Genomic DNA, 21,849 nt, shown 5'->3' on the forward strand with positions numbered 1-21,849 from the left:
TTGTAGTTTAATTTTGTAAAATTGATACTTAGTAAACCATGAAATGATATTTGAAATAATAAAAATGAAAGGTAATACAAGATGAAATAAATTTTAACAAAATAATAAAAATACAACACAAGATAAAGACATAATTCACTATGAATTATAATAGTTACTTATAATGTTTTTTTTTCTATAAATTTTTATCATTTGACTTTTTTTATTTTCAATTTAATCTTTTCATATTAAAGTTGGTTTATTTTTGCATTTCAAAAATATTTTAGAAAAAAAATATTTTTTAATTTTTTTTTGCTTTAAATTAATTTTTTTTCCTGGTGTTTTTAAATCGTTTTGATGTGCTGATGTCAAAAATAAATTTTAAAAAATAAATTATATATTATTTCAATACATATCCAAACAAAAAACACTTTGAAAAACAACCGCTACCACGATACCAAACATGCTTAAATTGACTTGAGATTAAGTTTGATGTTTTGTTTCGGTTTACTTTATACCAAGCTCTTACGGTGTTAAAAATAAATTTTGTTATTGAGTTAATGCTTAATTTAGATAAATAAAACTTAATTTTACTGATTCAAATTAATTAAAACTTTAGAGATCTAATTTCAAACTAAAATAAATATTCAATCTATTTTTCTTTAAAAAATAACATTGTTATCTTAGTTTTACAACTTAATCTTTGATTGAAATTAACATATTTATTATTATTTTTTAGCGCATATAATTTTTAATTTATTTTATTGAATGTATATTTAAACTTTTTTGTTTATAGTTAAAAAATTTCTTAATGATAAAAAACCGTTAACAGCTTTTGCATTATTTTTTTGCTTCGAAAAAACAAAAAAAACACTCCATCGATATCCTACTTTGTGGTAAGACGAAGCAATTATCATAAAAAATTTAACCCTTAATAGTTGTGATTTTTTAATGATATTTTAGTAGTTTTTTTTTTTTTTTTAAGAAAAACATGTGAGACTTTCATTTAAATCGATCAAAATGGCGTATAATTTAAGGGTGTTGCTTGTACGTTTTAGTCGATATTTATATATAAAAAAGTTGTACTACTCACATATATATTATTTAACAGAAAATTAGATAAAATATAATAAAAGAATGTTTGAAAATTAAAATAAAAGAAAAATAATAATTCACAAGGTGTAAATGAAAATGATTTATATCTTAGAAGGCGAGTACAAATTGGGCATTGAATTCATGACTTCCATTAAAGGTGCATGAAGTTCAAGACAACATGGCTTGATTTTAGAAGGTCCTCTAACTGAGTAGATGGGAGTATATGGTAATTCTCGGAATGTGGTTTTGGTTGTTTTTTAAAGTGTTTATTATATTGAAATGTATTAAAATAATATTTTTTTTATTTTTTTAAAATTATTTTTAAGATTAACATATCAAAACGATCTAAAAAATAAAATAAAAATTAATTTTTAAAAAATTAAATTTTAAAAAATATAAGTTGACTCGCGTTTCTAAACGCTCTCGTATTCTTTCCATGAAAAGGTCTCTAATGTAAATTTAATTTTCACTTCGATAAATTAATTCTATCAACTTCCCCAAAAAACATGACGAGCTAGGCAAAAGAAAGGCACACATGGTTTCTTCAACTATGAAGTGAAATTAAGAACATTACAAATAGCATATAGAACATTTACTATTAATAATGAGACAAGAGAGCGTGCAAGATTGATAAGAGTTTAAAGAATATTGGGATTTCCCAGATATCATACATTTGTGGAATTTCTTACAATTACATAAATTTGTGTCTCAAGTAGATCAGATCTTACATTTATTAGTCAATCTTTGTCCTCAAGAAACATCCTACAGCTTTTGCAGGAAGCAGCATGAGGGGATTATATTTTACATCTTCAACTGGCTTGTCAGATTTTACTGTAGCTTCAAAATGTCTAGCAAGGTGGAAGATCCTTAGGAGGAGGCAGAATAGATTGATCAGATCCAGGCCCTTCTTCTACCACAAATGCTGTTTTTAATCCCCACCCAGTATGCAGCTCCAAATGACAATGCATAAACCAAACACCTACGTACACACAATCAAACATTAAAAAAGAAGAAGAAGAAGCATCAGTTAACACTATAATGTAAACTATGTTCTACTTTATGCATTTTGCTTAAGATGTTAGATCATACCTGGATTATCTGCTCTAAACCGAATAGCAGTCCAGCCCCCAGTAGGGACACCAACTGTATTTCTCTCCACGGGATCAACCAGATTATATTTAGCTGGATCTTTAGCAGGATCGAAGTTTCCGATTCCTGTGCCAACAACAAAGAAGTTATAGCCGTGAAGATGGAATGGATGTGACTCAACTGTTAGCAAGTTGGTGTCTTGAAGAACAAGTTCCACAGTAGAATTAAATGCAATCTTGCTAAGCCTTGTCCCATGGACTGTTCCAAGACTTGCTGTAAGTGGTGCGCCAGTGTAGTTGAAAGGGGTGGGAGGCTTGTCGGGAAAATTGGTCTTAAATACTCCACTAATGTTGAAGTAATGAGCTTGAAGAAGTCCAATTTGAGGCATAACAAAAGAGATATTGTTCAAAGAAGCTAGGAGTCGTGTTCCGTTTACGCATGTGGGGCATGAATCTTTTCCGAAACCAACCGTGTAGAAGAGATTTCTGTCAACTTTAAGGGGTACATTTGCTGGAAACTGTGGAGTGTTCAAGCTTCTAAGCTTTCGGTTGTAGCCTAACGCGAATTCTGTATCATTAGATGCAGGCAATTGAGGGAAGGACGGGAGGACAGTGTTCGGGATTCCTTTGTATTGCATAATTGCCGTGGCTGTTTTATTGTCTACAGGGAGTGGAACGTCCAAGAAAGCCCTAGTAGCCATGAAATATCTGCCTGGAACTTGGTTGGCTAGGACCAGAACATTTGTGGTCTGGCCAGGTGCAATTAGTATAGTTTGAGTGGTGAATGGCTTCGTATAAACTGCATCAACCTCCACTACTGTCATGTTGTGACCAGCTATGCCAAAGAAAAGCTCGTCGTTGAGGGCAGCATTGATGATTCTCAGGAGGTATGTCTTCCCTGATTCAATCTCCATTGCAAAAGTATCTAAAACAAGCATCAAATGAAATGAATGTCCTGTAATTAGCACTTCATGAATAGAAACCAACTTTGGCTTTAAGCATTCCCTAGTCATACTGTTATATTATACTATGGCTTTAAGCATTCTTTAGCTTATTTTGCTTACGTTTCTCAGAACACGGAAAGAGAGGTCCTGGCTTCCCGTTAATTGTGTGTGCATCTGACATATTTGGTGGCAAACCCATTTCAGTCCCTTGCTTTTCAACCTCTTCCACATCAGTGTTCCACCATTCCCCTAGAGCACACACCAGCAAAAACATTTATAATCAACGATGCGACTATACATCATGGGAAGCATAAGGAAAATAATTTTGATACGAAATAAAGTGCACATAGACTCCAACCTAAGAGAATAGGGACTTCCATATTTGGTTGTGGGAAAGGATATGGAGTTCCTTGTTTAGGCATAATGACAATTGCACCATAAACTGTAGCCCTTAACCAAAGAATATGTGCATGCCACCATAAGGTTCCTCTTTGTCCTGTTACATTGAAGTCATAAGTGTAGCTACTTCCAGTTTGGATTGGACATTGTGTTATATAAGCTGGTCCATCTGCCCAGCCATTGCGATATTGCTTCAGTCCATGCCTACAATGACAACCAATAATCATACTTATTCAACTGGGATTAATCCATAGAAATTTTCTCGTTAGTTCTGCATGTACAGTTAACAGTATGGATATCAGCATGATCCTACCAGTGAATAGACATGTTATATTGTGCATAATTAGTAACATTGACCATAACTCTATCTCCTTCTCTAACGTAAATAGTTGGCCCTGGAAACCTCCCATTTACAGTTACAATAGGTTTTGCATGGCACAATCTGCTCACATTCTTCACTTGAATCTGAGGGGAAAAAACACCAAATTGTATAAAAGTCGAATTTAATTATCATCCAAAGAAGTGTATATAAGTGCATGTGCATAATCTAATTTAACTCACATCAAACTGATATTTCTTTATAGCAGCTTCTGCTGGAAAAGGAATGAATCCTAGAATTCCAATGAAAAGAAAGATTAACCATGACAGGAAACCTCGACTGCTAACCATTTTTTTCCAGGATTTTTGTTGTATTCTTTCAAGGATGAGGCATACATAGAAGTGACAATATGAAGAGTTTATATGGATTCATGAAGGCAAGGAAATGGATTCGGTCTGTTAAAGAACAGGCTGTAGATCGATATATGAGTAGGTAGAAACTAAGAAGAGGTTGGACCCCAAAGCTTGTAAGCAAAATACTGAAAAAGACTTCAAGAGCCATTGACTGACGTAGAGGCTGGGATTCTTAACCCGTGTAGGAGATTATAGCAGAAGCATCAAATCAATGAGATTATTAATGCCTATATATTTTTCTTTTTAGTTCGTATAGCAATGGAGCTTGAGAGGTACATAAGGCCAACCGAATCCCAAAATGCGCTTATGCTTTAGAGTTAAGGGAAAGGAATAGCTTTCGTGGTGATGAGTTTGCCAGGAATTCCTTTTAGCATTCAACGATTTATTTACAAGGTGATTTTCTCCCATGGAAATGCTCCATTATTATACTTCTTTTATGGAAGCAGGTCAGATATCATTCTCTACAGCCCCTAAGGTGCAGATATTATGGAGGTGGTTTTGCTCAGTCATATGCACGTGGATAGCTACCATTGCAACAATATTTATGGACCGATTTAAATCTGGGTTATGTAGAGTATTTAAACTATAGAAAAGGTCCGTAACATTAAGTTCAATGATTGTATTGTGCTCAAATCTTGTATGGGGGCTTTACAGGTTCAATTTTAAAGGTGTTGTTTGGGATCGTTTTGTTGTCTCTTCATTATCAGATCTTCTATTTTGTTTAGTATTATTATTATTTTTTTATTTTTAGATTTTCTACTTTATTTAGGTTAATTTAAAGAGTTCATAATAATTTTAAAGGTGTTGTTTGGGAAAATATTTAATAATAAAATTTTAAATTAAAATTTTTGTATAGTGATTCTATTATGGAGAATTGTGTGCTTATAACCCTAAGGGTTGTAGCTTAATTGATCAAGCCTAAGGTTTGCTCCTTAAAGGTCACCAGTTCGAGTCTCATAAACCTCAGGGCCACTGGAAGCTTACATGGTCATTAACTTCAGGGCCCGTGGGATTAGTCGAGATGCGCACAAACTGGCCCGGACACCCACGTTAATTAAAAAAAAAAGAATTGTGTGCTTATATTGTTTCTCTTATATTGTTTTTATATGTGTCATGATAACAATCTTTCTACTTTTTTGTACAATCTTATATTGTTCTCTATTATGTGATTTTCTACTTTTTTGTTTCTATCTGGAATACATTGGAGACACATCAAAGCTCCGACTACGATATCACTGGTAACATTAGAAATATCTTAACAAAACGAATCCAACGACATTAAGAAAGGTCACCAATGGTAACATAAGTGTGTTAAACTTACCACTCAAAAGTGGTGGGTGACTCACTAAATGTGACCAACTTCATTCATCGTTGGTAACTTTTCTTGGTGTCATTGTATTCATCTCGTCGAAATCTTTTCAATGGTATTAGTTGTGTTGCAATCATAGCTTCGATGTGCCTCTAGTGTTTTCTTTCTTTCTTTTTCTTTCTCCTCTCTCTTCACAAATAACCTAACCCTAATCGTAATTCAAACCTCAAACTCTAACCATGCCCCATCCTTAAGGTGCAAGTTACGTAACCATTAAAAACTAACACTAATCCAAACACTAAATACTAACTCTAATCCAAATCGCAAACTCTAACCCTAACTAATCCCTAACCCCAAACCTTTAACCACAAAACTAACCATAATCCAAAACCCCTAACCAAAGAAGTAACCCTAACTAATCCTAACTATAATCTAAACATCAAACATTAAACATTAACCTAAAATATAAACTCCAAATCTCTAACCCTAAAAACTAAACTAACCTTAAATCCAAATTCCAAACCCCTAAGCCTAAAATATCAAATCTCTTTGTTGATGTGAAATTAAGGATTGCTAACCCTGTTTAGGAAAGCAATTCAAGCACCTTATCATCAAAATTTCGTTTTGATTTAGGGTGAAATACATAATAATTGTAATCTATTTTATTTTTCTTTCTAATTTAGAGTGAATTGCATAAAAACAACATTTCTTGCAATGTTTCTTTCTTATAATATATGTGGTTCTCAAGTAGCTTATAATCAAAATTTCTTTTGGATTTTTGGTGAATTGTATAATAACTACAATTTTTGTTCCATTTTTGTTTCTTGTAATTATTTTTTTATCAAACATATTAAATCAAAATTTCTTTTATATTTAGAGTTAGTTGCATAATAGCAACAATTTTTTGCCCTTTTTAATCTTCTTGCAATTTCTTTAGTTCATGACACCTGATTAAAAGTAATTGATTTAATAATACAACTAATCAATTCTCACTTCATTCACAGTAAATGCATATACTCAATAATATTCAAATTAAGACTAAACTCAAGAAACAATCATTTTATCTTAATTTGTTCACGTTGTAACTTGTAAGATTTTGATTTTAAATTCTAGTACTTCAAATTAAAATTTGAAAAAAATATATATACGAGAACCTCAACTTAACCAACCCGAAAAAATACAGAAAAACAATATCACAAGTATACTAAAACACATGTAAAATAAACTGCAAGCTCATAATTAATAAAATAACACAACACAAAGTTCATCAATGTACAATTTCACCAAACAAGAGAAGAGAGATGTCTTCAAAGCTTATGTGGTCACAATATCCAGGCTGGTTTTTTGCTTAATTCGGGACTGCCAAGACTAGATGCTTAGCAAAGAAACTTCCTTTTGCTTCAAAGACAACCCCCCCAATATTCATTTGGATAAAATAACGGCAGAGTATTCCAATCTTAAAGTAAAGAAATAAAGGGAGGCCGAGGCATAAAGCTTAGTCTATGACCTTTGGTCCCTAACGTTTCTTATGTTCCAAATATTGGTTACACTGTCATAGAAACCCTCCCATACCTTAGCCAGCTCTCTCTCTCTCTCTCTCTCTCTCTCTCTCTCTCTCTCTCTCTCTCTCTCTCTCTGCCAATAGTGAAAACAAAACAAACATCGAGAGGTGTAGCTCAACTAGTCAGATTTTACGTTTGCTCTCTAGAGGTCGCCAGTTCGAGTCTCACAAATCTTAGAGCCATTGGAGACTTACATGCATGGTCGTTAACTTTAGGGCATGTGGGATTAGTCGAGGTGTGCACAAACTGGTCCGGACATTCACGTTAATAATTAAAAAAAAAAACAAAACAAAACATAAAAAAATATGGTAAGCAAAAACGTTAGAATTGTTAGTGGAAAAGGAATATCACCTGCATAATAACCCTAATACGTATTTTATTTCTGAATATTTTTTTTTGTTTGATCGATAGGTTTATCGTTCTTTACATGGTTGTCTGTTAACATCGTTTTTCTTCATTTGATTTCCATGCCTTAATTAAAGAGATTGAGAGGCTACGGGAGCAGCTGAGGGCCTCGCCATAGCAGAGGTGCAAATTAAAAACTTGAAGGCCCTGGCCAAGTGAGATCTGGCCCAATAGTATCTGATCTTGTTTTTTTTTTTTTTTTTTTTTTTTTTTTTTACGCCAGAATAAGGAGCCTAGAAAAGATGCTTATGAAAACAGAACGTTTTTTCTTTAGGATAGTTTGATCTATTTGATAGATTCTTGATATTTTTTTACTCTTGAGAGATATTGATTATTTTTTCCACGTAAGAGATAAGAATGTAGGGGTGTTTGGCCTGCATTTCAATTGGAATTACACTAAAATTTTAATTTTTTTTTACTTTAAAATAATTTTTTTAATATTTTTAAATTATTTTGATGTGCTGATATTAAAATTAATTTTTAAAAAAATAAAAAAAAATATTCTTTTAATATATTTTCAAGTAATTTATTTTTTAAAAAAAATAGCTACTCATAAATATCTCAAATCTAAAACTCAAAGACATTTTTGGTCAATTACCCTCATTGTTGTGCGGAGATGATGGATCTATAATCTATCATGTCAGAATTTGTCCAAGAAGTTGAAGAAAAAAAAACATTGCAATAGTGTTAATGGTTCAATAGATTGACGCAATAAATTATGTCATCATATATAATTTGTTTATTACATTAATCAATATTTTAATATAATTTCTTTTTGTCATAGATAGAACTTCATTGTAGTGAGAGTTTTAATAGAGTTATTTAATAATTTCTAGAGTTCAATAAAAAAGATTTGTCACTAAAAACAATGGCATGTGAGTTTTTGTTTTAATTATTGCTGAAAATATTAAACACGTAGTTATAACGTGGTAACTCGTTGAATTAGAATATGATTTGTATCAAATTTTGTTTCAAATCAATCCTTTATTATTTACTAAAACAATATTTTTTTTAAATATAGAATTTAGTATTATCTGTGGATTTGTAGATGATTTCTTGGAATAAATCAACTTTGAAGATGTGCCTTATAATTATTTTTAACTGCAATCTGCCAAAATCAATGATAACTTTTGATAAATGATGTTAAAGAACCATTTCAATCCAATAACTTAAATTGTTAGGTGAGTTTTCAAGATATGATTTATATTATTCTTCAACACACCCCCTCAAGTGAAAGCTCTTTGGGCTTGGAACTTGCACAGACTTACATTACCTTGTGCTTATTTTTTATCAAATAAATAGGGATGGTGAGATTCGAACTCGTGACCGCTTGGTCATCAAGGCTCTGATAACATATCAAAGAACCATCTCAACTCAATAGCTTAAGCTGTTAGGTGAGGTTCCAAGATATGATTTATATTATTCTCCAACAAATGACTCTGAGTGGCAAACGAACGAAAACAATGCACCAACGTCACGGTGCAAACTATGTTTCTTAAAAATTCAAAAAAATAATTTGTTAAAAAATAATTTTTTGTGTGTGTTTTGAATCGTTTTGATGCGCTGATATCAAAAATAATTTTTTTAAAATAAAAAAAAATATTATTTTAATGCTTTTTGACATGAAAAGCACTTAAAAAAATAACCACAACCACACTCCAAACATGCTAGAAAAAAAATATAAGACCAGTACTTCAAATAAACCAAGAAAATGCGAAAAAAAACTAAATTAGTTCAAAACAAAAATGTTTTGCTTTTTTTCAATCACTCAGTCACAATTTATTCTTGCGGTCGTAAAGTATTTTTATAAAAATAAATAAATTTTTCAATCACTCGGGCCCTAGCTAGTCTTGTACAAACAAACAAAAAAAATGCACACAAATAAGACGGCTATTGCCTATTTTCAAATGTGGCGACTCCATTGTCTATAAATTATTGAGAAATATAATAATATGAATTCCTTTGTTTTTCTTTAGAGAGATGAGTCTTTATTATTAAATAAATCCGTTACTAGATGATTAAGTTTTTAGCGTCAGTGGCTTAAATAAGGTGATTTAATTTTCTAATATGTTTTAAAAGTCTAATATAGTCTACTTAATTTAGCATTGAATATATATTTTTAACAGGATTTTCAGAGAAGAAAACTATCGAAATTAGTTATATGATTATTTTTTTTATTTATAGAATTACCATGCAAGCCAGACAAATAAGAGGGTTTTACGTGCAAATCATGTGATTAATCTTGATGGTTTAATTTAAAATCTTGCTAGAAAGGTAGATTAGAAACTTAACGTGTATTCAAAGACAAGATTTTCTCAATTAAAAATATAAATATATATATTATATCAACGCTAAGATTTGCTTAAAAGAAATCTTGATGCGAGATCGATGTATCCTTCTCAAGCCTGCACTAAGCGGCCAAAAAGATTTACACTTGAGAAGAGAGAGTGATGTTATAATAATGCCCTATCAGAACAGATAACGGGAGAGAAAAGGACCTGTGGGATGGGATTGTTCACAGAATCATGCCTGCATAAAATGCACACAAGGGGTTTGGCAATGGTCACTCGAGATGTCATCACTAGTCAGGGAAATATAGGGAGAAAAGGTTAATTCTGAAGGATGTAGTTTAACTAATTAGATTTTGGATTTGTTTTTTATAAGTTATTAGTTCGAGTGCCACAAATCTCATGATCACTAGAGGTTTATCTGGTCGTTAACTTCAAGATCTCAAGAGATTAGTCGAGATGTATATAAATTATCTCGAACACCCACGATTATTGAAAAAAAACTCTTGAGAGAAGGGCTAGCCCAATCTTATCAACAATGGCAGCCAAGTGTTTTGCACACAGAGAAAACTGAGAAGCCTTGAGTTGTCTCCATCCTCCAACTCATACAAGTCTAAAAGGGCTTGAACAAAATAAGAACACAAAATGTAGTGATGGGTTCCACAGCCAACCAGGCAAGTAGGCAAATAAGCGTGGCAGCTAATGATTCCTTAACATGCAACTAACCAGATTCAAGTGAATGGCATGGCATTTTGACAACCTTTTTCTTTTTTCTTTTCTTCTGTCCCTTCGTCGCCTAAACTAAGCAAACGTAGGAAAGATCAGCATTATTGCCTTAGCTTCGCATACACTTTAAATTATTAGTGTGCTCTAACGAGTGAGAGACATCACCTAACATCAACAGCCCTGGGGGGGAGGTAACCTATAATTCTGCTTTTCATTATTAGTTGCTCTTTTTTATATCGCAACTCTCAGGCCGTGAAGCATTATGTGTTATCATATCCACCATGGGACCAAGCTGTGGATTTCACTGTTTCAACAATTCAACCTTCCTCTCCGGTGAGATTTGAAGGGCTTGGTCGAGAGAACAGATTTTTCTGTTAATCCCAGGATTTTGATCCTCTGCCAGCGTTATTCTGCATTTATTATTTACACTTTATTGACTTTTTTTAGCGGTTAATTTAAGCTCTGTTTAGAGTGTGTTTGGTATTGCGGTAGCTGTTGTGGTTGTGGTTTAAAAAAAGTTGTTTTATAAAAAGTACTTTTAGTTGAGGTTGGTTTGAAAAAATAGGTGTTTGGTTAAAACTGTGGTTGAAATTGAGGTTGAAGAAAAAGTAGTTTAATGTGTTTGGTTAAAAATGCTTTTGAAATTGAGGTTATAAAATAATTTTAAAATATATATATTAATATTGATGGTTTTAAATTTAAATATTATAGAATTAACTACTCTTATTACATCATGAAATAAATAATAATTGATATAAAATATTTTTTATTATTCCATTAAAATATTTATAATTTCATTACATACAAAATTCATCCGATAAGAACTACAGTTTTTATAACTTTGTGAGCGTGTAATAAAATCAGATAAAATATTATCAGGTATAAAATTGATATTACAGTGCGAGTGAATTTAATTTACTCTATACTAGTTTTTCAAAAAAAAAAATATTCACATCACAATGCGAGTGTATTTAATTTACTCTAAATTAATTTTTTTTCAAAAAAAAAACTCTTAAAAAAATTAACAGACTAAAAAAAAAAAAACTGTGCACGTGAACAGTGCAAGTGAATTGCATTGTTCACGTGAACAGTGCAATTCACTGAACAGTGTGCCTATCACATGTTGAAACTCTCAAACAAAAGCAGGATTTTACTGCTTCGGCAAAATTGTGGTCCTGCCGCATTTAAATGGTGGGACCCATGTTTTTTATTTATCATACAATCTGTAACCAAACGCCTCTTCAGTATGTTTTTGAAGAAACGTGAACGCTAACTGGTTGCCAAACGGGTTCTTAGTCCTGCTATCTTTACAAGTTCAAGCATTTTCGGGTCCAACTTTTCCAAATAATTAATCCCCTTGTATTTTTTTTTCAAATACTAAAACTTTTTCAACTTTATTTTGGAGTAGTTGTGACTCAATTATACAACCTAAAGAACAACGAAAGTATATGTACCTAATAGTAAATATGTTTTTTTATCACATACCTAATAGCAAACTGAAAGGACAATAATTATTATATATATTGAGGAAATCATTAATTAGATTTGAGTTTTTTACAATTGCGTCTTGAACTTAAGTATTTAGGCTTGAATGTGAGCTTCATTTATGTTTTCATGCTTGGTATTTTCTACAAGACAAGTTTTCTATCATAGGTAAGGATCTTCTAATGCTAAAATTGTTGAAGTAAAAAAGGGAAATAATATATACGAAAGAGAAGGAGAGTGAGGAAGATATAGTTTATATATATTGTATGAGATATTTATACATCTTGATTATGTGAAATTACCTCGTGGAAAGTGAAATAATGAGAGAATAATTGATTTCCCTTTAAGATAACCTAAAAAGATGAGTTGTTGGTTGTTGTGTCTTACCATGTCATTTGGGGGAAAGGTTGATGCTTGCGAGTGATTGACGAGAAATATTGGGATCCATTGAAAAGACAAGTTGGTGAGAGATAATCATTGACAAGAAAAGTATGCACGCACTGAAGATTCATGTGTTAGCATTAGAGAGAGTAGCGTTGTGGGGGTATATAACTTTTTATAAAGTTTCTGGTCCTCAAAAAACAAAATTAGAACCAGAGATTTTAAAAGTGTTTTTGTTGGTTATGCATAAAATTCAAAAGCTTATCTGCTTGTGGATTTAAAAACTAATGTAATACTTGAATTTGTATATATTGAATTTTGGATCCTATTTTAATAGTATGCATTCTATTACATAAAAAAAGATGAGTGTAGGCTCTTAATAGAATTTAAAATTCATGTTTAATATAATAAAGACATGTATAATTTCACCTGTATAAATATAGAAGTGGTGTCATTTTCTTACTAGAGTTAGAGTCTACTCTTGTAAATATTCATGAAAATAATATTTTAACATATGATCATAATAAATGTTAAACATTTGTAAATCTCTCTTAAGAGTTTGAATAGTATTTTGTGTGTAGCATCTTTGATTCTACAACAAAAATTTTGGTTTAATCCAAAAACATCAATAACTTTAATAGGAATTAAATTCTAACACTAATTGAAGGTTTAAATTGTAAAATATTTTCTTGCAAGCATAATTATATCGAATGAAAAAACAATAATTACAAACTAGTGGGGAATTATTGGTGTAGTTTCTAAATAAATAAAAAATATAAAAAAATATTTTATCCCACGTGGTAAAGAAATACTCTCTCGTAATAAAATTTTATCCGTTGAGAACTCGGTTGAAATCCTGCAAGTATGATATTTATGACAGAAAAAATAAAAGTAGCAAATCTTGACACGTAGTATAAAAATAGAAATCCTCTTGTGAGATTTGAGGACTGAATATACACACGGAGGAGAGATAAAACTCTGTGCCCTTATGCGGTCCACCTGGAATAAAATGTGGATAATGGCAGTATCCAGGTGGCCTGCATGTCATCCAGAAACCCTTGCAATCCACGTGCAGCTGTGACCCATGTCGCATGCTGGCACTAGTATTACGTACAATCCCTATTTATTTTTATATTTTAAAAACATTTTTTATTTTTTTATTTTTCATTTTAAATTAATTTAAAAAAAGAAAGATTGTGGGTTAGTGTAATCACATGGCTGGCTAGCATTGTATGGTCCCTCGTGCTCGCCGTGTCTGTATGGAGAAGTAGACAGGACTGGTCCTTCATTGGTTTTTGTATTTAGCAGATGCACATGGAATATCATATACGGAAAAGTAAGAGCGTATTGTGACTTGTGGTTTCCTTTGTTGATTTTGCTCCTTTTATGAGCTGAATTGTTATTTCACATCCTCCAACTCTTTATTTCTTTTCGATTGCATCCTAATCTTTTATTTCAAACACTCGACTGTGATGATTCTCAATGCTTCAACAAGCACTTCTTGTAAATAAATTTATATAATTTTAAAAATATAAAAAAAAATATATTATTTGTTTTTATTAATTTCATCTCTTTTATTTTGAGATCTATTTAAATAACTTTATATATACACACACTAAGGGATGAGTTTACTCATTACATTATTATTTGGAATTCAAATTGAAAGGAAAACATAAAAATGGAATCTATGCAGAACCTGACAAAAAAAGAATTGAATTTAAATGTGCTACAAAACCGATTCAATTTCCAAAAAACCTGAAGTTTATTGTACGGAAATCGAGCTCACGATCTGGGAGTCGTTCCTATTAAAGAATCATCTCAACCTAATAGCTTAAGTTATTAGGTGAGGTTCCAGGATATGATTTATATTATTCTCTAATATACCCTCTCAAGTGAAAGCCCTTTGGGCTTGAAACTTGCACATCCCCATTTTATCTTGTGCTTAATTTTTTTATCAAATAAATAGAGATAGTGAGATTCGAACTCGTGACCGTTTGGTCATCAAGGCTCTGATATCATGTCAAATAACTATCTCAACTCAATAATTTAAATTATTAAGTAAGGTGTCAAAATATAATTTATATTATTCTACAGAGTTACTTCCTCTTAATTATATGCTCCATCTCTAGTCAAAACAGATATGACGAATATCGCTGATGGAAAGACAGACAGCTAGTGGGAAGAACTACGTTTGAGCCCACCAGCTCATCAGATTCATCAAAACTTCTTCCATTTTTTCAACCCTGTGGTGCTCTGTCTCGGAGCGCGTTGCTGCAAGCCAATTAGAAACGATCGTGTCATTCGGCGGTCACGAGAGCATATACATGTTTTGATTTTAATATCCCAGTGAGTTAGAGCAAAAAAAAATAACAATATTGAAAGGAAGTTCTTCTTGCTATTATTCTCATGTGTGAGTTGACTTAAAATATAAATCAATTTGAGTTTAGAGAAATAGAAAAAAGAAAAATCTTGGTTGAATTGATTAAAAATCCAAGTTAATTTATTAATATGATTGATATGGTTCTAACCCGTTCAAAACCCAACTAATTAATTTTTTTTATCAAACCAATGTAATTTTAATTTTTTAAAAAATTATAATAATTAATCTAGATTAATTCTCCTAGCTTATAGTTTGGCCTTTGCCTCGTATATATTGACATTTGATCGAGTTTTACACCTATGATATCATGGATTTAAATACCCAGTGGCATCCAAAAATTATTCAAAACATTACCTCCAAAACTAAAATAAATAATTTATAATTGGCTTGCTATAGTTGAACATAGAGAAATCCAAATAATTGGCAAACGTTTATAGATAGTTTTCATTTTTTATTCTAATATAGATCTCTTTATTATTGACATTAAAAAAATCATATGTCGTAACCATTGCCACATATCATATGGTGAAAAAAATGGATTGGGATTTTTTTTTTAAAAAAAAGAGAGAGAATAATAGAAAACAAGATATTCATTAAAAATGTTAACAATGTTAGTGGAATAACTTTATCCTAACATAAAACATTGAAAGATTACATGTGATTTTTTCCAAAATGCTTAAAATGTTAGCCTGACAATAAATATAATTATTTCTTATTTTTTATTTTTTTATACTAAAAATAAATATTCACATGTTAACTATATAACAACATTAATTACTTATAATCAAATAAAAACACATGAAATTAATCATGAATAATAAAATTGATCAGTCTAAAAAGTTTTAATTGACAAGGAGTCAACGTTGACTAAGAGCATTTGGAAATGAGGTTATACCTGTGTTTTCAAAAATTTAATTTTTTTTGTATGTTAATCGTTTTGATGCGTTGATCTTAAAAATATTTTTTTAAAATAAAGAAATATCATTTTAATGTATTTTAGCATGAAAAGCACTTTGAAAAATAATCATAACCACACTTTCAAACAGACATTAAATAGAAATGATCAACTGTTAGATTTTAAGCTCACATAATCAGCCAAAAAATTGAATTTTACTCTGAATGAAGGTCTCAACATATTAAATTAATAAGTATAGTGGATTGGTTAAGATTTATGTAATCTTCAGTAAAGAAAAGTTTAAATTTTATTAAGATTTAATGAATAAACTATTTTTTTCATATAAACAATCTATATAGAATTATAATTGGATGTTTATATGAAACTTGGACAAAAATAATCAACCTCGCATATGCTACTTATCTCTAAAATTTTATTAATCTATGTTTTTTTTTATTTGCTTTCTTTTACCTTCCTAGTTTTTTACTTTCCTGTTATTTTAATTTTTTCACCTCTTCTTGTTTTGTTTGGCATTAAATGAGAGAAATTTATCCTTTTAAAAAATTTTAAATCTTAAGACACAAGTACTCTTTTTGGTTTTGTAAGGATACTATATGTCTCTATATTAGATTAAGTTTATAAGTGTAGTGTCTCCTTCAATTGAAAGGGGAAAAGAATAAAGAATAAATAGGATAATTAGTTTTTAATTTAATTAAATTAATTCCTTAAATATAAGGATGATATGTTCAATTTATGATATTTTTTCTTGCTTAAATATGATTTATTTTGGATTTATTTTAATTGTTTTTTCTTTTTATTTTTAACCTTTAATTTTTGGTTGATTAGAAATGGACTACTTATTTTGTTTCAATATGGGTTCCATGGGGCATCACAATATCATGCCTTAATTGCGGATTTCGCAGGCTAACCACGGTTGGTTTGGGTCGAGTCAATGTATTATTGTCTAAATATTTTTTAAAAAAAATATATCGTCCAATATATCATCATCTAAATGTTTTAAAATGACTCAAAATAAGCTATATTTAAGCAAATACAAATATCATAAAAGTGAGCAAAATATGCTTATATTTAAGCAATTGATTTAATTTAATTCAAAACCAAAATTTATTTTAAAATGACTCAAAATAAGCTATATTTAAGCAAATACAAATATCATAAAAGTGAGCAAAATATGCTTATATTTAAGCAATTGATTTAATTTAATTCAAAATCAAAATTTATTTTAAAAAAGCTAAATTTGAAAAGGAGCAACAAAAAAAAAACCCGGGATAATCAAGGTCATTTTCAAAATTAGTGAAAAATCCTATAGAAAGCAAATAAAGCAAATAACAGCGAGCTCAAACTCCAATTAAATCAAATATTGAAAAAAAAATGAAAAAAAATAAGTTTAAAAAATGAAAAAAAAAACAAATGAACCCAAACGAATCTCTTAAACTTGTGTTAATATCCAAAATTCACAACACATTAAATCATAAACTCTGACTCAATCAAAAACTCAATTTGATGTTGAAGAATGAAATTATAAAAAAATTAAATTTTTTTCAAAGTAAAAAATAGCAATAAAAATGAAGGAGGTTAAAATTATAAAAATGATCTCAAATAAAATAAATAGTAATTAAAAGAATTGTGACCAAATATAACATATTAGAAAATTAAAGAAGGATGAAATTGAAAATAAATCTTAAATCTATAAAATAATTCATATAAAATGATCAAATTTGAAGAAAAAATAAATTAAAGAATTGTTGTGAAGTTTTGAAAGGTCTTGCACGGAAATTAAGGAAAGAAAAAAAACAAATTGGCATCAAATTAGAAGAAATTACATCACACATGCTGCCCGATGAGTTTGGTCTTATTGTGACGAATCAAAAAACATCAAAGAAAGCTATTATTGGCCATTATAAGTCGCCGCTTAAATATTAAAAGACGATTTACTTGCTAGTGCGTTCCATGAACCAACAACTTTTTTTACATGTATTAAACTATTAAATTGTCCCTCTTTAAAAAAGTCAAGACAAAATTACAAAAGAGCCCAGAGTCTCCAGTTAAAAAACAATTATTTAAAAAAAAGGATTGTTAATTAATAATAATAAATGAACTATGCAAAAAGACAGTTTTACTCTAAAGCAAATAAATTTTCCTGAGAAGGACAATTTAGTCAAACATATTGATTTAATGAATAGTATTTTCTACTGTGCTGTGGTATTTTTGCCACATGAATTAGTTTTTGTTAATATTGTTAAATAAAAAGAAAATACTTGCTGAAAAGTTCTATCATCCATGACACGTGTGCAAAGTTTAAAGCATGGGCAGTTTATGAGTAAGCAGACAGTATATAATCCATATAATACTTTTATATTCCTTGTTTTTTTAACGGATTATTAATTATATCTTTTTTTCTTTCTTTATTATTAAACCAAGCAAAAATGTGAAAACAAAAGGATGAGCTAGCTAGCTGGATCCGTGTTAAGGGAGCAAATTTCGGTGCTCTATTTTGAAACTTTGCTCTAAACCACCAAGCCGCTCTTCCTGGTGGCGGTGGTGGTTGTGCCGGTGGCTCCCTCCTTCGACGGTGGCGGTGTTACTGCAAATGGCAAAGTAATCAAAACATGGTCTTTGTTGCTCATCTTGGATTTTGAAAGCTCAAAGTTTTGATTTTTACCTGTTTAAGGTTTGTTGGTTGTCTTTTGGTATAGAAAATGTGGTTTTGATGGAATTTTGATGTCTTTTTGGATCTGAAAGTTGCCATTTTTCCTTCATTTGTTGTTGGATTCTTTTACTAGACGTTGTGATGTGGGTGTTTTGGTGAAAAAGTGAGGTCTTGGATGAATGCTTGATGCAAATCAAGAAAGTTATCATTTTTCTGTGTAATTGGGTCTTTTTGTGTTGCCATAACTTGTTATATCTTCCTTGATTTGGAGTTTCAGATGGGTTTGTGTATATTTGATTAGGACTCCTGTTAAGCATTATGGTTTTTAGGCCTGGGATAAAAGATTCCACCGATAACAGGCAAAAATTGGAACTGCAGTCTCAAATTTGCATACCCATTAAACAAGTTGGGTTCTTTTGTTTTGTTTCGTCTTTGTTTATTTGAAGTGAAGGAATTATGTTTTGATTTTATTGATTTTTCCTTGTTTTTATGTTGTTATAGTTGAATATTGAATGAACGGATTGATGAACTTTCTATAAGTTAAGATGTCCATCAAAAGCATCGTGCGTGAGTTGAAAGAGATGAAAGATGGGATTGGAAACATATCAAGGCGAGGACTTGAAGGGAAACATTGGCGTGGCAGGGCAAGGTCACATATTGCACCAGATGAAACACCAGCTGAAACTGATCAGATTGAGCAGGGTCAGTGGGCGAATCTACCGCCAGAATTGCTTTTGGATATCATTAGGAGGGTAGAAGAGAGTGAAACCTCATGGCCTGCTCGGGCAGTTGTTGTTCATTGTGCTTCAGTCTGTAGGTCATGGAGAGAAATTACTAAGGAGATTGTAAAAACTCCTGAGCAATGTGGGCGGCTGACATTTCCCATATCATTGAAGCAGGTACTGGTATTTTCCTTCTTTCTTCAAGTGCCTTTTGGTTTAGTTTTTATCCTGGATGCCTCTTCTTTACTTGTCTTTCTTGCCTGAAAATAGCCGGGTCATCGCGAGTCGCCCATACAGTGCTTTATTAAGAGGGATACTGCTACTTCTACATTTCTGTTGTACTATGGTCTGGTGCCTTGTAAGTCGTTTTCTTCACTTGCTCTTACCTTGCTCTTAAAAAAGAAGACGTATTTACCTCTGTGGCTTGGGATGAAATGCCTAAGGAAATCTTCAGTAATTATTTCTCATTGCATCTGGACTAAGTCAGAAACCCCCGACCCCTCTTCATTGATCATAGTAAGAACGACATTGCAATGGTTGGAAATTTGGGAGCATAATGTAGAATTGCTTTTAATAGGAAGTAAAGTACTGAACTTTCCAATGATATAATTTTAAGCAACAAGCTGATTGAATTATTCTGCTCCCAAATCTTTCTGGCCTGTAGAAATCTCAGCTTAGAGAGCTCCATGGAGGGCTTATTGACTTGAAATGTTGTTAGTTACTACATTTGTTTTTTTAATTTACATTACTATCAATTGACAGCTGAGGGTGAGAATGATAAGTTGCTTTTAGCGGCCAGAAAGATCAGAAGGGCAACATGCTCAGATTTCATAGTATCTTTGGTTTCAGATGATTTTTCTCGGGCCAGCAACACATATGTTGGTAAATTGAGGCAAGTCTTGGATGTGAGCAGTCTTTATTTAATTTTGCCTAAATTGTTTTCTGTTCTTGTTCCTAACAACTCATTGAACAATTTATGCCAGGTCCAACTTTTTGGGAACCAAGTTCACTATGTATGATTGTGAACCTACATTTGAAGTGCCAACGCAAACACAACATGCTAACCGGATAAGTCGCAGATTCCATTCTAGGCAGGTGTCTCCAAGATTACCTGCATGTAACTATAGTATAGGCACTATCACCTATGAGCTCAATGTTCTTCGCTCAAGAGGACCGAGGAGAATGCATTGCATGATGCACTCTATTCCAATGTCTTCCATTGAGGAGGGGGGCACTGTCCCAACACTAACTTCATTAACAGAGACATTTGGTGGCCAGTTTCCTCACCTGTCAACTTCAAAAGGGAAGGAATCAGTCTCAGATATTAGTTCCCCAAGCCCCTCTCAATCACCAGTACTAACCCAAGGTTCAGAAGAGCCCCTGGTTCTTAAAAACAAGGCCCCTAGATGGCATGAGCAGCTACAGTGCTGGTGCTTAAATTTCAGAGGTCGTGTCACTGTTGCTTCTGTTAAGAACTTCCAACTTGTCGCTGCTGTTGAATCGTTTCACAATGTGTCTTCTGCAGATCAAGAAAGGGTAATTTTACAATTTGGGAAAATTGGAAAAGACATCTTCACCATGGATTATCGCTATCCACTTTCAGCCTTCCAAGCTTTTGCAATCTGCCTGAGCAGCTTTGATACCAAACCAGCTTGTGAATGACAACTATGGCGCTTGGAGATAGTTAATGTGTAATCTAAAATGTTTCCCCAAATTTGGAAGCGTATCTTCGCTACATACCGAGCTCATCATGCAAGGCCATCACAGCTGATCTTCGTGGTGCAATCAGTGCCTTTTTGTGATCATGGAATTTGACTCGTTTCTTGTTATATCATCCCAACACCATGGAAGTATGAGAAGTTCAGTGCATTGTATCTAAACAGCTCTGTAGTAATCCCTTGAACAATTGTGTAATTGGCGAGAGCCTGCTTTTTAATTCTAACTGTTAGAACCACTTGTTTAGCTTTTAAAATTGCCATCTAGTGTGATCTTAAGGCTTATATGCCTGATATCATTATCTGGTCCAACAAGTTCCATGGTTGCACTGCAGTTTGCCTTCGGGATTTTACTTGTTTGGGTCATCTCTGCTACATAATAGGTTCCCCACCTGCCATAATATTTACGATGTCTTACGGTCTTCCCTGGATTGCATTTTCCGGATAACTAGTTTACCTTTTGTCTATGCATGTCTTGAACTAGTATTCCTTCACTTGAAATTTGAAACTGATTCTCTCATAGCTTGCCTAAGGTCTTTTTACCTGTTCTTACAAGTTTGATGTTCCTAGTTTCGGCTGCCACGAGGTGGGTCATCGCGCTTCTTGTTACCCTTTTACCTTTTACCTTGTTGGTTGAGCAAGAAATCCTCGAAATTGGCTGTTTCTTTGGGAGTATAGATTGCTGCATTTAGGCTTGTGCTTGCTTAAGGTGAAGAAGATTGTCGCCCTAACCAGCAATGGGACCACCAAAAAGGGTACAAGGATACAGTAAATTGTGAGCGTAGAAGATACGGTTACTTTATAGTATAAACTACTCTTGATATCTGAAATTATTCTCAAGAGATTTCAGGTCCAAGAATCTAATTTAATATACAAGATACAGCATCAACTAAAAGATTTGGATGTTTATTTGCAAGAAAGAAATATGCTAGGCACGCACTTTAGGCGGCATAAAGTGCTTTTAGAAAAGCAATGTGATTCCAGCCCATTTTTTAGGTGTGGCATCTTATATCAATAATTTTGGTCCAAGTCAGGTTCCATTAGGGTTACCAACATTGGGGAATAAACTGAAT

At 31.9% G+C, this 21,849-nt stretch overlaps 2 protein-coding genes across 5 annotated transcripts; one reads left to right on the forward strand and one right to left on the reverse strand.

The window, feature by feature from the left end:
* Positions 1-1,707: 1,707 nt before the first annotated feature.
* Positions 1,708-4,403, reverse strand: LOC7480134 (laccase-11). Its single transcript, XM_002310209.4, has 6 exons — positions 4,067-4,403; positions 3,819-3,970; positions 3,465-3,709; positions 3,227-3,355; positions 2,164-3,087; positions 1,708-2,053 (listed from the first exon to the last, which is right to left on the reverse strand). Exons 1-6 carry the CDS (start codon positions 4,172-4,174, stop codon positions 1,923-1,925), a joined length of 1,689 nt encoding a protein of 562 aa, XP_002310245.2. The 5' UTR covers positions 4,175-4,403; the 3' UTR covers positions 1,708-1,922.
* A 13,659-nt stretch (positions 4,404-18,062) lies between these two features.
* LOC7495478 (tubby-like F-box protein 5) lies at positions 18,063-21,075 on the forward strand. 4 transcript variants are annotated; one of them, XM_052454465.1, is made up of 6 exons: positions 18,063-18,287; positions 18,617-18,744; positions 18,841-19,238; positions 19,332-19,419; positions 19,824-19,953; positions 20,045-21,075. In XM_052454465.1, exons 3-6 carry the CDS (start codon positions 18,885-18,887, stop codon positions 20,721-20,723), a joined length of 1,251 nt encoding a protein of 416 aa, XP_052310425.1. In that variant the 5' UTR covers positions 18,063-18,287; positions 18,617-18,744; positions 18,841-18,884; the 3' UTR covers positions 20,724-21,075. The 4 variants fall into 4 exon arrangements, with proteins under 4 accessions (XP_052310425.1, XP_052310424.1, XP_052310423.1 ...); XM_052454464.1 differs by having other exon boundaries at positions 18,641-18,744; XM_052454463.1 differs by lacking the exon at positions 18,617-18,744 and having other exon boundaries at positions 18,064-18,360.
* The last annotated feature ends 774 nt before the right edge of the window (positions 21,076-21,849 follow it).

This window comes from Populus trichocarpa, chromosome 7, assembly GCF_000002775.5.
Source record: "Populus trichocarpa isolate Nisqually-1 chromosome 7, P.trichocarpa_v4.1, whole genome shotgun sequence".
NCBI lineage: Eukaryota > Viridiplantae > Streptophyta > Magnoliopsida > Malpighiales > Salicaceae > Populus > Populus trichocarpa.

Coding starts and splice junctions, on each gene's coding strand:
- LOC7480134 (XM_002310209.4), bottom strand. CDS start 4,174: ATGGTTAGCAGTCGAGGTTTCCTGTCATGGTTAATCTTTCTTTTCATT. Junction 3,356..3,464: donor GGAAGTCCCTATTCTCTTAG/GTTGGAGTCTAT, acceptor TGTGTGCTCTAG/GGGAATGGTGGAACACTGAT. Junction 3,088..3,226: donor CTTTCCGTGTTCTGAGAAAC/GTAAGCAAAATA, acceptor TGCTTGTTTTAG/ATACTTTTGCAATGGAGATT.
- LOC7495478 (XM_052454465.1), top strand. CDS start 18,885: ATGTCCATCAAAAGCATCGTGCGTGAGTTGAAAGAGATGAAAGATGGG. Junction 19,239..19,331: donor TTCCCATATCATTGAAGCAG/GTACTGGTATTT, acceptor GCCTGAAAATAG/CCGGGTCATCGCGAGTCGCC. Junction 19,954..20,044: donor ACATATGTTGGTAAATTGAG/GCAAGTCTTGGA, acceptor AATTTATGCCAG/GTCCAACTTTTTGGGAACCA.